This window comes from Sorex fumeus, unplaced genomic scaffold (genome assembly GCF_029834395.1).
Source record: "Sorex fumeus unplaced genomic scaffold, SorFum_2.1 ptg000037l, whole genome shotgun sequence".
NCBI lineage: Eukaryota > Metazoa > Chordata > Mammalia > Eulipotyphla > Soricidae > Sorex > Sorex fumeus.
This window is the reverse complement of record NW_026606094.1, coordinates 19,592,389-19,604,789: the sequence shown is the minus strand read 5'-3', so window position 1 is coordinate 19,604,789 and position 12,401 is coordinate 19,592,389. Positions and strand designations below refer to the sequence as shown.

General features: G+C 40.4%; 1 protein-coding gene across 1 annotated transcript in view; it reads left to right on the top strand.

Annotated features, from left to right (window-relative positions):
* ZNF277 (zinc finger protein 277) overlaps positions 1 to 12,401 on the top strand; it is a 140,959-nt gene that overhangs the window by 79,362 nt on the left and 49,196 nt on the right. Inside the window, exon 3 of the mRNA XM_056118002.1 lies at positions 12,198 to 12,286. Within this exon, the coding sequence (XP_055973977.1) occupies positions 12,198 to 12,286 (89 nt within the window). The remainder of the gene's footprint in view (positions 1 to 12,197; positions 12,287 to 12,401) is intronic.

The window sequence follows — 12,401 nt, the reverse complement described above, 5'->3', positions numbered from 1 at the left end:
AAGAGCTGCCCAGGGAGCCATGCCATGTTAGCAGTCCAACTTCAGGCCTCACACTTACAAGGCATGTGCTGCAGACGCGGCATCATATTAATTTTTTCTAACTTTAAACAAACAGCTATGGAAGAACAAGTTGGTGAAGCAAACAGTGATGTTCAGTTGGCACAAGTTAACTTCCTTCTACCATCCCTACAGCTTGAATAATTCTTAAATATATATAGCTTCTCTAAGAAGAATAAATTGTTGCTTCTAGGAACAATAAATAATAAGGATGGTAGACAAGAGATAGACTTAACTTTGTGCTTTACAAGAAAGAAGCAGTCCATTTTTATGTTAAATATATTTTGACATTTTCTGTATTGGAACAAAGTAGTGGCAAAACTTTCTCAGACAGAGGGAATTAAATAAAAACAACGACAAAACAATCTTTATTTCGAGCTATTTAACCAAGTTATTTATATTGAATTATTTGCCAGCTTTATTCGGTACATAAAACTTTCCTAGAAGATGAATGTTAACTCTTTAATTCTTTCCCCATTTTATATTAAATTCAATTCATTCAGTGCTGCTTAATTAACAACTATATCTCAAGTCTTTATGCCTCTGTCAATAAGCACAGCAGTTGCCTTAAGAGGATGAGCAGGCACAATATTACTACAAAAATCTTTGTGAGATAATTCTGAGAAACATCGTTGAAGTTTTTTCAAAAGAAAAAATAGGTGTTCATATCTACTAATTACTATAGCTTTTTAATACAGTATGAAATGCTTTGGGCCAGAGCGATAGCATACCGCATAGGGCGTTTGCCTTGCATGTGGTGGACCTAGGTTCGATTCCTCTGCCCCACTCAGAGAGCCCAGCAAGCTACCGAGAATATTCAGTCCCCCCAGCAAAGCCTGGTAAGCTCCCCGTGAAGTATTCGATATGCCAAAAACAGTAACAAGTCTCACAATGGACACGTTACTGGTGCCCACTCGAACAAATCAATGAACAACAGGAGGACAGTGCTACAGTAAAAAATGAAGGTTTGGGGAGCCTGGAGTTATAGCACAGCGGATAGGGCATTTGCCGTACTCGCAGCTGACCTGGGTTTGATTCCCAGCATCCCATATGGTCCCCCAAGCACCGCCAGGAGTAATTCCTGAGTGCATGAGCCAGGAGTGACCCCTGTACAATGCTGGGTGTGGCCCAAAAAAATTTTTTTTTAAAATGAAGGTTTTTAAAAAATACATATATTATTAAATCACAGTGATACACAGCTAAAAAGTTGTTTCTGACTGAACTTCAGTCATGGAATGTTCCAGCACTGGTCCCTTCACCAGTGTACATTTCCCACCTATCAATGTCCCAGTTTCCCAACACCCCCCCACTCTGCCTCTATGGCAAGCACTTTCTCTCTCCTCTTTCTCTCTCTCTCTTTCTCTCTCTCTCCCTCACTCTCTTTCTCTTCCTCTTCTCTCTCAATCTCTCTTTCTCTCCCTCCTTTCTCTCTCCCTCCTCTTTCTCTCTGTCTCCGTCTCTGTTTCCATCTCTGTCTCTGTTTCTCTTTCTCTCTCTCCCTCCTCTTTCCCTCCTCTTTGTCTCTCTCTCTCTCTCTCTCTCTCTCTCTCTCTCTCTCTCTCTCTCTCTCTCTTCTCCCCCCCTTTTGGGTTTTATGGTTTGCAATACAGTACTGATAAATTATCGTGTATATCCCTTTACCTTCTTTCAGTACTCGGTTCTTGTCTCTAGTGATAATTTCCAGTTGTTGTTGTCACAGTGGTCCTTTCTCTATCCTGACTGTACTCTCCTGCCTGCAGCCCCCACCACTGGTGGCAAGCTTCCAATGATGGGCCAGTCCTCCTGGTCTTCAAAAAAAATGAAGTATTAAATGAACCCTTAAGACTGAAAACTATGTTTACAAAATTATGACAAAGGCATGTATTAAAAATATTCTATCATTTTTGCTTGTTTGTTTGTTTGTTTTGTTTGGGTGCCACATAAGTAATGCTGGAGGTTGTTCCTGGCTTGGTGCTTGGGAGTCACTTCCATTGATTCTTCAGTGACCCTGGATTGCCCAGGATCAAACCTGAGCTCCAGCCCTTTGTACTCTCTCACCACCCCAGATCTGTTACCAGTAAACCACTTTAAACCATTATATTGTCTCTTAATTTAAGACAATATATTGAAGTGGTGCTATCAACCAAAGAGAAATGTACATATTGACACTTGTTAATTCTAATTACAAACTAAAAATGTTGTATTATTTACTTAGCTAGAACACAGGTTAAATTTAGGCTCAGTCAAATATGTGTTGAAATTCACATCTATTTATAAATTATGTTACAATAAGACTTATACATAATTTAAATATTTAAATCACCTGGTAATCTCTGATTATATTTTGCTTTTGTAACTATCTTTGTTATTGCCACCTGACCGTTGTTCAGAAAAAGAACACTCAAAGAACAACTCTGGGCCTGTTGAACTGACTTAGATTCTGCTTTAGGTAGCAGACAATACCTAATGCATCGTGATGTTACTTAGAGATGCTACCTACAAAGTGTCATTTCCAATAATTCATGACAACTTGTGTGTGGAACAAAAAAATAAATTTCAACCAACTTAGAAACCATTAGGCTATGAGCAAACAGATGTTAACTTAAGTACTTAAGAAGTAAAGATTATTTCGAACCAAGGGTTATAAGCTAGTATATAAATTTTTTGTTTGGTTTTTGTTTTGTGGGTTTTTTTGGAACGGGAAAAATTTCTCTTTTTGAAAGGGAAAAATTTCGTTCACCTTCCCTTCAGACTTCATTTCTGCAATTTAGATTTGTTATATCAAAAAAGCATTCTTGATCTCTAAGAAAAATGTTTCAAGGACCTAATGTAACTAGTTCAGAGGCATGCTCTCTCTCTCTCTCTCTCTCTCTCTCTCTCTCTCTCTCTCTCTCTCTCTTCCTCCCCACCCCCCATTTTTCTTTTTTTCATTGTATAAATTGTTCCTCATACACTACAGACTTTGTTGCAGAAGATTAGAGTTTGGATTTGGAGCCATAGAGACCAATTTCAAATCCCAATTTTGACATTCTAATTGAATGACCTTGAATAAATTAAGTCTCAGTAAGTGGTAGCAACTAATAATTGTCATCCCTATAATTCTACTCTCCTACCTCCTTAGCCACATAAATAAGTCCTGATATTATTTTAAAAACTAGTTTGAGGGGCCGGAGCGATAGCACAGCAGATAGGGCATTTGCCTTGCACACAGCCGACCTGGGTTCGATCCCCGGCATCCCATATTGTCCCCCATGCACCGCCAGGAGTAATTCCTGAGTGCAGAGCCAGGAATAACCCCTGAGCATCGCTGAGTGTGACCCAAAAAGTTAAAAAAAAATTAGTTTGACCTTCTAATAAGTGATGAAATGTTACTGTTTTCTTAAAGAACAGTATTTCTCTACAATAAAATTTTTGGGGGGATCACACCTGACAGAGTTTGTGGGACCATGTACAGTCTGGGCATTGAACCCAGTTTGGCCATATTCAAGGCCCTATTCACTATACTATCTTTACAGCCCATATTTAATACCCAGAATGTTGGACACTGCTTTACATTGTATTGTCCAACTTAAGTATCAAAAAAAAAACCTTTCAATCCAAGTGTGTATTCTGAATATAGACTCCTTTTCCTGTTCCTCTATTTGCTCTATCTGCAGAGCTGTTAGTCTTTTTGACTTGTGTAGGATAACATTGGTTTATCCTTTCTCCCTTGCCACAGGGGGCAAGTTTTATCAGGATAGACCCATCACAGTGCTCCTGAGTCGCTCCCATTCCTTTGCTTATCTGTAACCTCTTTCTTTGTGCTCTGCTTCCCCAAATGATCTGTCATCTTTTTTCCTAATCAGACTCTTGTAAGGTCAGATCCTTCTAAGGACACTTGACTTGTATTCATAAGTGAAATATTGCTTTTCTCCTCTTGTGACCTTTTGCATAGTTTACTCTAAAGCAATGTCCTTTTTGTATAGACACAGGAAGATAGTTAATGCTATGCTTTTGTAACTTGGGAGTTAATTGATTTCGAATAATATTCACTTCTGGACATCTGCTTTCTCCTCTTAAGCCTCAGTTGCCCTTAGTTCCTAGTATCCCAGAAGCACGGTCCCAACAAGGGACTGGATGGACCCAGGGCAAGCTGTGAGCTACCCTGGCATTGAAATGGGCCAGGCCAAAGTGCCATAATACTTAACTATAAGTTAAGAGCATGGTCATGGACAAATTCTGTCATGATCCAAAAAGTAGCACCTGTCGGGCTGAAGTGATAGCACAGTGGGTAAGGCATTTGCCTTGCATGCGGCCAACCCGGGTTCGATTCCCAGCATCCCATATGGTCCCCTGACCACCACCACGAGTAACCCCTGTGCATTGCCGGGTGTGACCCAAAAGGCAAAACAATAAAAAGTAGCAACTGAATTAGGACCCTGCTAGAATTAGGAAAGACTAATCTGGCCTGAGACCTGTAGTCTGAGATCTATAGCAAGATGGCCCCAGGAGAGCAATCCTATAAGCTTAATGTATCTCTTACTGTGTCCATACAAAATGACTAATGTTTTGAATGTTTATATGTTTGCTGGACTAAGGAAAGGAGAAATACACCCATAGATGGAATTCCGCTCTTGGGTGGGTCGTCCTGCTGAATGAGAGTTTGTCCTAGAAGAAGCTTCCCCCAGGAAAGGGCTTTACCTCTGTTGATTGTATGACCACACCTATGTGTAATTGCTACCCTAACCCCTTATGCTTTGGGATTTAACTAAGGCTGTAAGAGTGGGCAGGAGGAGACAGAAGAGGGAAAAAGTGTGAAGGAGCAGGATCCAAGAGGAGAAGGGGGATCAGAGGAGAATGGAAATGAGATTGGAATAAACTGCGATTGATACCAACTAGCCTGGCCCTCGTTCCCTCCTTCGTCTGCCCATCACCATCAGCCACCCGGGGTTGGGGGAAGCGGCGCAAGACCACCAAACGCAGGCAGCGAGAGAGAGAGCCGCCGTGACCTTTTATATTTATTTTTTTTAATACACAGACTTGAACTATGGGTGTTATCTCTAGTCATAATTTCAAAAGCTAAACTTCTAACAAAAGACTATGCATATAAGAGACTTAATGGTATTGACTCTTTTATTTTTATAGTTTTGTTTCTAGGGCCACTCCCCCCAGTGCTCAGGGGCAACCTCTTGCCTGGTTCTCAGAGATGACTCCTTTCTATGTAAAACATGTGCTCCAGCCCATGTTGCTGTCTCTCCAGTCTAGCATTGATTCTTAATTAAAATAAAAATTGATGATAATTCAGAAGACAGTCAGGACACCTCACCATTCACATAGATGCACACTTACTTCCCTTAGTCTGTGAATATTCCCCAGAGCTAAGCCACGAAAGGTGTTAGCACTGCCATTTAACAAACTGTATACCCATAATGAGACTAATATTATAGAATGCCACTATTTACAATTTACTGTAGAGGATATATCTCAACTGGGTTCTTAAAGCAATGATCAGCAGTGATGAACCTCTCCTTTGATTATTCTTCATGGAAGCTATAGTGGAACTCCAGATAGAATTTGGCTCTCCTGTTCTTTCAAATCAGTTATCTAAGTGTCTGATTCTTTGTTGTGGATTTGATTGGTCATGAAAATATATGTCTGTGTATCTCAGTTAGGAAGAACAATCTGTATTTTCCTAGGTTCATTCATTTCTGTCACCACTTTTGCAGTGCAAAATACACTGAGTAGAAATTAAGAAAAGTGGCTGAGGGGGATGGAGCGATAGTACAGTGCATAGAGTGTTTGCCTTGTACACAGCCAACCAGGTTCGGTTCGAGTCTCAGCATCCCATATGGTCCCCCGAGCACAGCCAGGAGTAATCTGAGCACAGCCAGGAGTAATTCCTGAGTGCAAAGCCAGGAGTAACCCCTGTGCATCGCCGGGTGTGACTCAAAAAGCAAAAGAAAAAAAAAGAAAAAGAAAAGTAGATGAATGCCAGGAATATAGCTCAGGGGTCAGAGTGCCTGCCTTGTAATCATGTTGCTCTGAGTTCTATCCTCAAGCATTGCCCACAGGATGTAGCCCTGGTGGCCCCCAGCACTACTGACCTGGGTATCACGACATTGCCCGACCCAATAGCAATCCCCAAATTCAACCAGTTGACCCCAGGACCCCTGAGCACTGCTTGGGATGCATCTGCACACAATAAAACAGTGACTTGAGTGTTATTTTTATAACTTATTTTTCCTTTGCCTTATTTCTTTTTTCTTTCCCTATCAAGGAAAGAAGAAAGAACAATTCCTCAAGGGCAGAAAGGAGAATAGAACAGCTGTGTAGATATTGAGGCATGGAGGGTACTGAAACTTGCCCCCCCTTTTTTTTTGGCAGACAAAAAATATGCCTACTGTTTCAACCTTTTGTAGGTAATTTATCTCTTACCTCCTTGTTTTATAGACATTGATGAGTTTATGTACAATTCCTTCTGGCAGTTCTAATATGGAAATCAGTGGACTAGACATATCATCATGGTGTTTCATTTATAATATTTATGATTTGAGGCTGAGCTGGGCCCAACATACATTATTTTCAGATCTTTTGAGAGAAACAGTAGCATAGTTCTACAAGAAAACATTCTCCCTTTGCATAATCATCCAAGTTGAGAGTATAATTATACATAAAAGAAAAGAAATATATAATTCTGTATTTATACAGAATTCTTTTACCTTTTTCTGTTCACTGTGTTATCATTCATTTATGTTTATATTTTGCTTTAGCCCATATCAAGGTTGTCTCATAAACCTCTCCTGCACACGTTCTCTTTTTCTAATTCCTGAATGCTGTTTCTGTAGAGTAATATGAAGTGAAGTTTTCTTGGACCTCATTAGTGAAACCATTTGAACTTCGGCTTCTGTTCTTTGGGGGATTTTTTTAATTACTCTTTCAATTCCCTTATTTTTGTTCGATCTGTTCAGGTTTTCTACTTCCTTCTGAGTCTATCTTGGGAAGTTGTTTGATTCTAATAATTAATTTCTTCTAGGTTCTTCAGATTAGAGTCATAACTCTTCCTCATTGTATATCTGTGGTGCCTTTTAATATCTCTTTTTATCTCTGATCCAATTTATTTGGGTTTCCTTTTCTTTTCTTCCTCATGACTCATACTAATGGTTTGTGAAACTTATTTACTCCTTTAAAAATATCAGCTCCTGGTTTCATTTATACTTTGTATTGTTTCTTGGTTTCTAATCATTTTTTTATGCTCTGATTTTAATTAGCACTGTAGCACTGTCCTCCCGTTGTTCATCAATTTGCTTGAGTGGGCACCAGTAACATCTCCATTATGAGACTTGTTGTTACTGTTTTTGGCATATGGAATACGCTACGGGTAGCTTGCCAGGCTTTGCCGTGCGGACAGAATACTCTCGGTAGCTTGCTGGGCTCTCCGAGAGGGGCAGAGGAATCGAACCCGACTTGGCCACGTGCAAGGCAAACACCCTACCCGCTATGCTACTGCTCTGACCCATGATTTTAATTATTTCCTTTTTTTTTTTTTAATTGTTTTGGGACTTTTGGGGTTTTTTTTTTTCTAGTTTCTCAAGCAATGAGATTTGACAATTGATTTACACTTTTTCCTGGTTTTGAACTTCCCCTTTTGCAGCAACCCATAGGTTTTGATAGTTTGTGCCTTCATTATCATTTATTTTGAACAATCTTTTCATTTCTTCGTTGGCTTCCTCCTTGACTCAGTTATTATTTAACAGAATGTTTTTCAGTTCCAAGTGCTGGAGCTTTTTCCAACTTTCCTCTCTATGGTTAACTTCTATCTTCATGACATTACCTTGGTCTCGAAAGATACTTGGCACTTGATATGATTTATATATTCATGACTTTATGGACTCTAAATGTGTCCCCAGCATGTGAGCTGTGCTGGAAATTGTTCCATGTATACTGAGAATATGTATTGGACTGTTTGGGTATTGGAGGGACCTAAAACATCGGCTCTTCCCACCCTCATTTAGGCCTCTAATTTCTTTATTGAGTTCAACATGTTCATGGTTGGCCTGTCCAGTGATGAGAGTAGGATATTAAAGTCTCCACTACTAATGTGTTGCCATCAGTGTATCCTCGGATCTATTAGCAGCTGCTTTATAAGCTTTTCTGCTTCTTCACTTGATGCATATATATTGATAAAAAGTTAAGTCCTCTTGATCTTTTGGTCCATTAATCAATGTGCATACTCCATTCCTTTCTTTTACTACTTTCTCTAGCTTTAATGTTATTTGATCTGTTACAAATATGGTTGTCCCTAGGTTTTTAATCTGCCATTAACCCATATGATTGTTTTCAAGCCTTTTATTCTGAGCCTATGTTTATCAGGAGTGTTCAAGTGTTTCCTGTTCTATCCAGCCTCTGATAGAAGAGTGTCTATCAGAGTGCCTTTTGATAGAAGAGTGTCATCCAATTTTTTGTAGATAATTATAGAAATTATTGATAAGAATGAATTTGTTTCCATTTTCTATGAGGATTTTGGTCATTTTTGCTATTCAACATTTTTGTTTGTTTTTATAGGTGACCATTCAGTATTTATTGCAGAGCTAATTTATATGCAGCAAATATCTTCACTGTTGTTTGACTGAGAATGTTTTTTATCACTCCCTCAAATCTGAATGATAACTTTGCAGGGTAGAAGATTCTTGGTAACAGATTCTATTCATTTACTGCTTTGCACATGTCTTTCCCTTCCCTTCTTGCTTGTAAAATTTTATTTGAAAAATCTGATAGGGAATTTAATGATTTTTTTTTTTTGGTTTGGTTTGGTTTGGTGCCACACCTGGTTATACTCAGGGCTTATTCCTGGCACGGCACTCAGGAATTATTCTTGATGATGCTTGGGGGACCATATGAGATACCAGGGATTGAACCCAGGTCAGTTGGGTGCAAGGTAAATATCCTACTGGTCCTTGGGAGAAGCTAAAAGTGGATTCCAAGTGTTTATAGCAGCCATCCAATGCTCCCATTCACATAAATCAGGCTAGTGTCTGTGAGTACTCTTATCTGGTACCTATGGGTGCCTTGTGGTGAGTCAGACTATTTCTTGCAGTGCTGGAGCCCACCAGACCACACAGAGTCGTCACAGGGCTCATCTGGCAGAGCCAGTGTGGGTGAGCTAAGCCCTTGCTCTCTTGGGAAGGGAGTGGGTAATTCAGGCATGGCCACTGCAAATACTCACTCGTCTGGCAGGAGCAGTGCTCAGCCTGGCACACTTCTCCTGGGAAGGGTCAGGAGCCTTCTGGCTGTAGTGAGTTTTCACAGGGCTCACTTCTAGGAAGGATTTTTAAGTGGTTGCAATTCAAGATGGCAAAACCTTTATCATTGTTCCAGGGACCAATATTTATTTGTAAATCCCAGATTAAAGAAAGAATTTTAAACCATTCACTTATAGCTCATAACAAGTCTTAAATCAAAGCATTTTAAAAAATTGTCCAGGGCCATAGTGATAGTACAGCAGTGAGGGCACTTGCCTTACATGTGGCTGACCTGGGTTGTATCCCAGCACCATATACAGTCCCCTGAGCCTGCCAGGAGTGATCTCTAAGTATGTGTGCCCCCTACCAAATAAAATACCGTGTCGAAATCTCTCCTCATTCTAAGTACTTCATTTATTTCTGTCCCTTCTCTTTCACAGGTATTGTTTTTTGTTAGAAATTTTCCTTTTTTATCCATCAGCTCAAGTAAGCGAATAAATTGTCAGCTATAGTCAGACTTTCCATTTCCTTTCTTGCCACGAAAGAGATTGCATTTTCTATTTGGTTCCATGTGATAAATGAAATTGCAATTGCCAATATAAATCTTGTTAGATAAATGGGGAGAAGAAAACCTTGCTGAATGTGATCATCTCCCTCTCGTCAGAAATGCATGACTGAGTGCTATGCTTTTTGTTTTAAAGTGAAATGGTCTTATTTAGAGAATATGAGAGAGAACAGAGATTATGAAATACCACAGAGAAACAGAGGGAATTACAACCCAAGTTGAGATGCTAGAAATTCTGGAATGCAGAGCACTGCCAGTGAGCTTCTTTAACTCTACTTTGAATATACGAATTGTGCTTGTGAGCTTGGCTGTTTTTACCAAAGGCTAAAATTACCTCCTTATTGCATAAAGTGTGGACATAGGAAATCTTTATATCTTGTAATAATGAATTTACACTGACTTCCCATTGCATTACAATTATGACCTGTGTTCTTTTTATGTATGAGATAACTAAGTTTTTGTCTATGGGAAATGGTGTGATAAAGCCTATTTAATCATTGTAGCATTTTTTTTATTTCTTTATTGAATCACTGTGGGAAAAGTTACAGAGCTTTCGGGTTTAGGTCTCAGTCATGTAAATATCAAACACATTTCCCTTTACCAATACTTATTTTTAACCGCGAACCCCAATAGAACCCCACCTCCCACCCCTCCCAATTCCTGTGAGGCAGATTAGTTCTAGTTAATACTCTATCTACTTTGGCTAGATACATTGTTTCGATAGAAGATGCACAATTATTGTTTCGAGTTTACGGCCCCCCCCCTCCAATCAGACATGCTGAAACAGCGTTGTGAAATGATTTGCTTTCTACAACTTGGTTTAAGAATAAAATGATGTCGCGAGGCCACCATAGCAGCCGCACGGTTTTGGATTTCTGCTATTTTACTTATTAACCCTGGAAGAATTTCTATTAAAAGTTAGATAGTTAAGAGATTGGCTTCTGTGCTCTGGAGTCATGGCCGTGCCGGAGAACCGCTCGTGGGGGGCAGCTGGCGACCTCGGTCGGGCGTGAAGGACGGCCCATTACGCCCCCCTTCCCATGAGGTCCCTGCCGCCCCCAACCGCGGCTCAAACCTACTGTCCACAAAGCTCCTGTGCGTCCGCCATCTTTCTTTCCAGAGAGGAGCAGGCAGGCGGGTCAACACCCTTTCCCCTCCGGGCAGGCGTGCTGGCGCGGTTTAACACATAGTCCATTTGCTTTTCTGCTCCAAGCGGGTGGTTCTCTGTGCTAAGTCCTTGTGCCTCCGGGGCGTGGCCGTGCTGGAGAGCCGCTAGTGGGGGGCAGCTGGTGACCTCGGTCGGGCGTGAAGGACGGCCCATTACGCCCCATTGTAGCATTTTAATTTCACATAAAGTTGGATGTGATTTCAAAGAAACTTCACTGTCACATAAAAGTAATTCATTTTAACTTTTCCATATGCTTGTTCGTTGAATTTGTAAATCACACAATCACAAAATCACAAATCATCCTGTTATTCATCGATTGCCTCGAGCAGGCCCCAGTAACGTCTCCTTCATCCTAGCCCTGAGATTATATTCAAGGCTCTTTAGGAGAATGAGACCCATCATTGTTACTGGTATTTGGCATATTGGGTACGCCACGGGGAGTTTGCAGACTCTGCCGTGTGGGCAGGCTACATTCGGTAGCCTGCCAATTTGTCCAAAGTAGGAATGAGATAATAAGATGTCATAATAAGATGTCCGGGAGCTGGTTTTTATAGTCTCTGAGTCTTGGCCGCTGATGGGATTACACGGCGCCAGGGGGCCAGTTGGTGGGTGTGACCCCCGCCTACTGGAATTTGGAGGATCTAGGTGAAGGATGCTCGGCCCAAATCCGAGTAGGCTTGGAGATCTCGGCCCCGGAACCCGCATGACTTTGTCCCTCTGCCAGTACCTTCATGTGTGCGGAGAGTGGTCTCAGCATGGTGGTGGTTGGTCCTGGAGGTCTTTGGCTGCCGGAGCCCTGGTCGGGCTTTGTAATTTGTAATTTGTAAATAGTAAAGTTAATCATTACTTTGCCTTTACATGATAATTTCATTTCATTAAATATTTATTTCATATTTCTACAATACTCTACTCCCTTTCTGTTTACAAATTTCCTTGCAGTTCCAGTCAATATTTGATTTGTGGCTGTGGAATAATTGAATGTTCTTATAAAATCTTGTAATTTAAGACAGTGCTCAGGACGATTCCTGACTCAAGAGTCATTCCTGGATGCTCATGGGTTATATGGTGTCAGGAACTGACCCCATAATTCCACATGCAAAGACTGTTTCGCCTGCATTCAGACTTTGAGCTGTCTGGCCCAAAACCTTCCATTTTAAAGAAAGTTGTGTTCCAAATCTTTTCACCAAATGTTCTTTTCTATTTTTCTAAGGTACATTTTATATTGGAGGAAACGGTTCACTGAACAGCCCATTACAGATTTTTGTAGTGTGATAAGAATCAATTCCACAGCTCCGTTTGGTAAGTATACATGTTGACTACCATCTTTTTACTACAATTCCAATTTTTAAAAAAAATAATAATCTTTCTTTCTTCACTTAGAATTCTCTCACTTTTATGAGAGCTAAAATTATAT